This window comes from Choloepus didactylus, chromosome 3 (assembly GCF_015220235.1).
Source record: "Choloepus didactylus isolate mChoDid1 chromosome 3, mChoDid1.pri, whole genome shotgun sequence".
NCBI lineage: Eukaryota > Metazoa > Chordata > Mammalia > Pilosa > Megalonychidae > Choloepus > Choloepus didactylus.
Window position 1 is genome coordinate 114042987 of NC_051309.1, and position 1015 is coordinate 114044001.

Genomic DNA, 1015 nt, shown 5'->3' on the forward strand with positions numbered 1-1015 from the left:
TCAGGACCAAAGGACAACTCTATTGTTTGTGTTGTCATGGATTGCTCTGTGTATTCTCTCCAGAACTTCCACGTACTCCTGTTCATGCTTTACAGCTGCCATTGCCACTGCTAGCTCATTAATCATTTCTTCTAGCTTGTTCTGGTGAGCTTCTGTTTCCATGCCTTGTCCTTTTGGGGCCTCCCCAGTATAAATGGTGAACATCACTACCTTTGGAGTCATGGTGGACATCCTATTGCTAAAACAAAACTTATATGTTCCATCCATGTGAGCAGCAAATGTGTATTTCCCACTGGACTCTTGGTCTCCTTTATAGATTCCTTTATTGTCAGGCCCTGTAATCTCTGCCTCGATGTCCAAGAAGCCGCCCTCAGCCACCTCGAAGATGAAGCCCATCTTGGTCCCCGAGGTGACCCGCTCGAAGAAGCAGTCCTCAGCATGTGCGTCGATGCTAACGAAGCAGCCCGAGGCTGCGGCCAGGAGCACAGTCAGGAGCACAACCAGGAGCACCAGCAGCTTGGCGAGCGTCACCATGGTGGGGCTGGGGCTGAGGCCAGGACCGGGAATGTGGCCTCCAGAGCCGCTGCCGCCGTTACTGCTGCCTCCTCAGCCACCGCCCCCTCAGCTCTGAAGATATACATTTATATTAAGAGTACTTTAGAACTAAGTGATTTTCTGAAGAGCATATCTATTTTTTTATCCAAGTCATTACCTCTTCCTCTGATAACTCACCCAGTTTTACTTTGAGGAACTTAAAGACCTGCCTTCACCTCGTGGATATGGCCTTAGTAGAAAAGGCAGCCAGGGTCCTCCTCACTTCTTAGGCCAAAGGGAATCCAAGTGACCTATCCTAAACCAATCCAATGCTCTCTGCTTGGACTTTGAATGGAACAGATAACAATACCAAATCAGATATTAATATTTGTATCTGTTTAAGTTTTCTGGGGTACTTGGAGCAAATACCATGATATGGGCCAGGTTAAACAATGGAAATTTATTAACTCACGGTTTTGAG

General features: G+C 47.2%; 1 protein-coding gene across 1 annotated transcript; it reads right to left on the reverse strand.

Annotated features, from left to right (window-relative positions):
- On the reverse strand, positions 1-534 carry LOC119528745 (transmembrane emp24 domain-containing protein 2-like). The gene has a single exon (XM_037829022.1). It carries the CDS (start codon positions 532-534, stop codon positions 1-3), a length of 534 nt encoding a protein of 177 aa, XP_037684950.1.
- Between the last annotated feature and the right edge of the window lie 481 nt (positions 535-1015).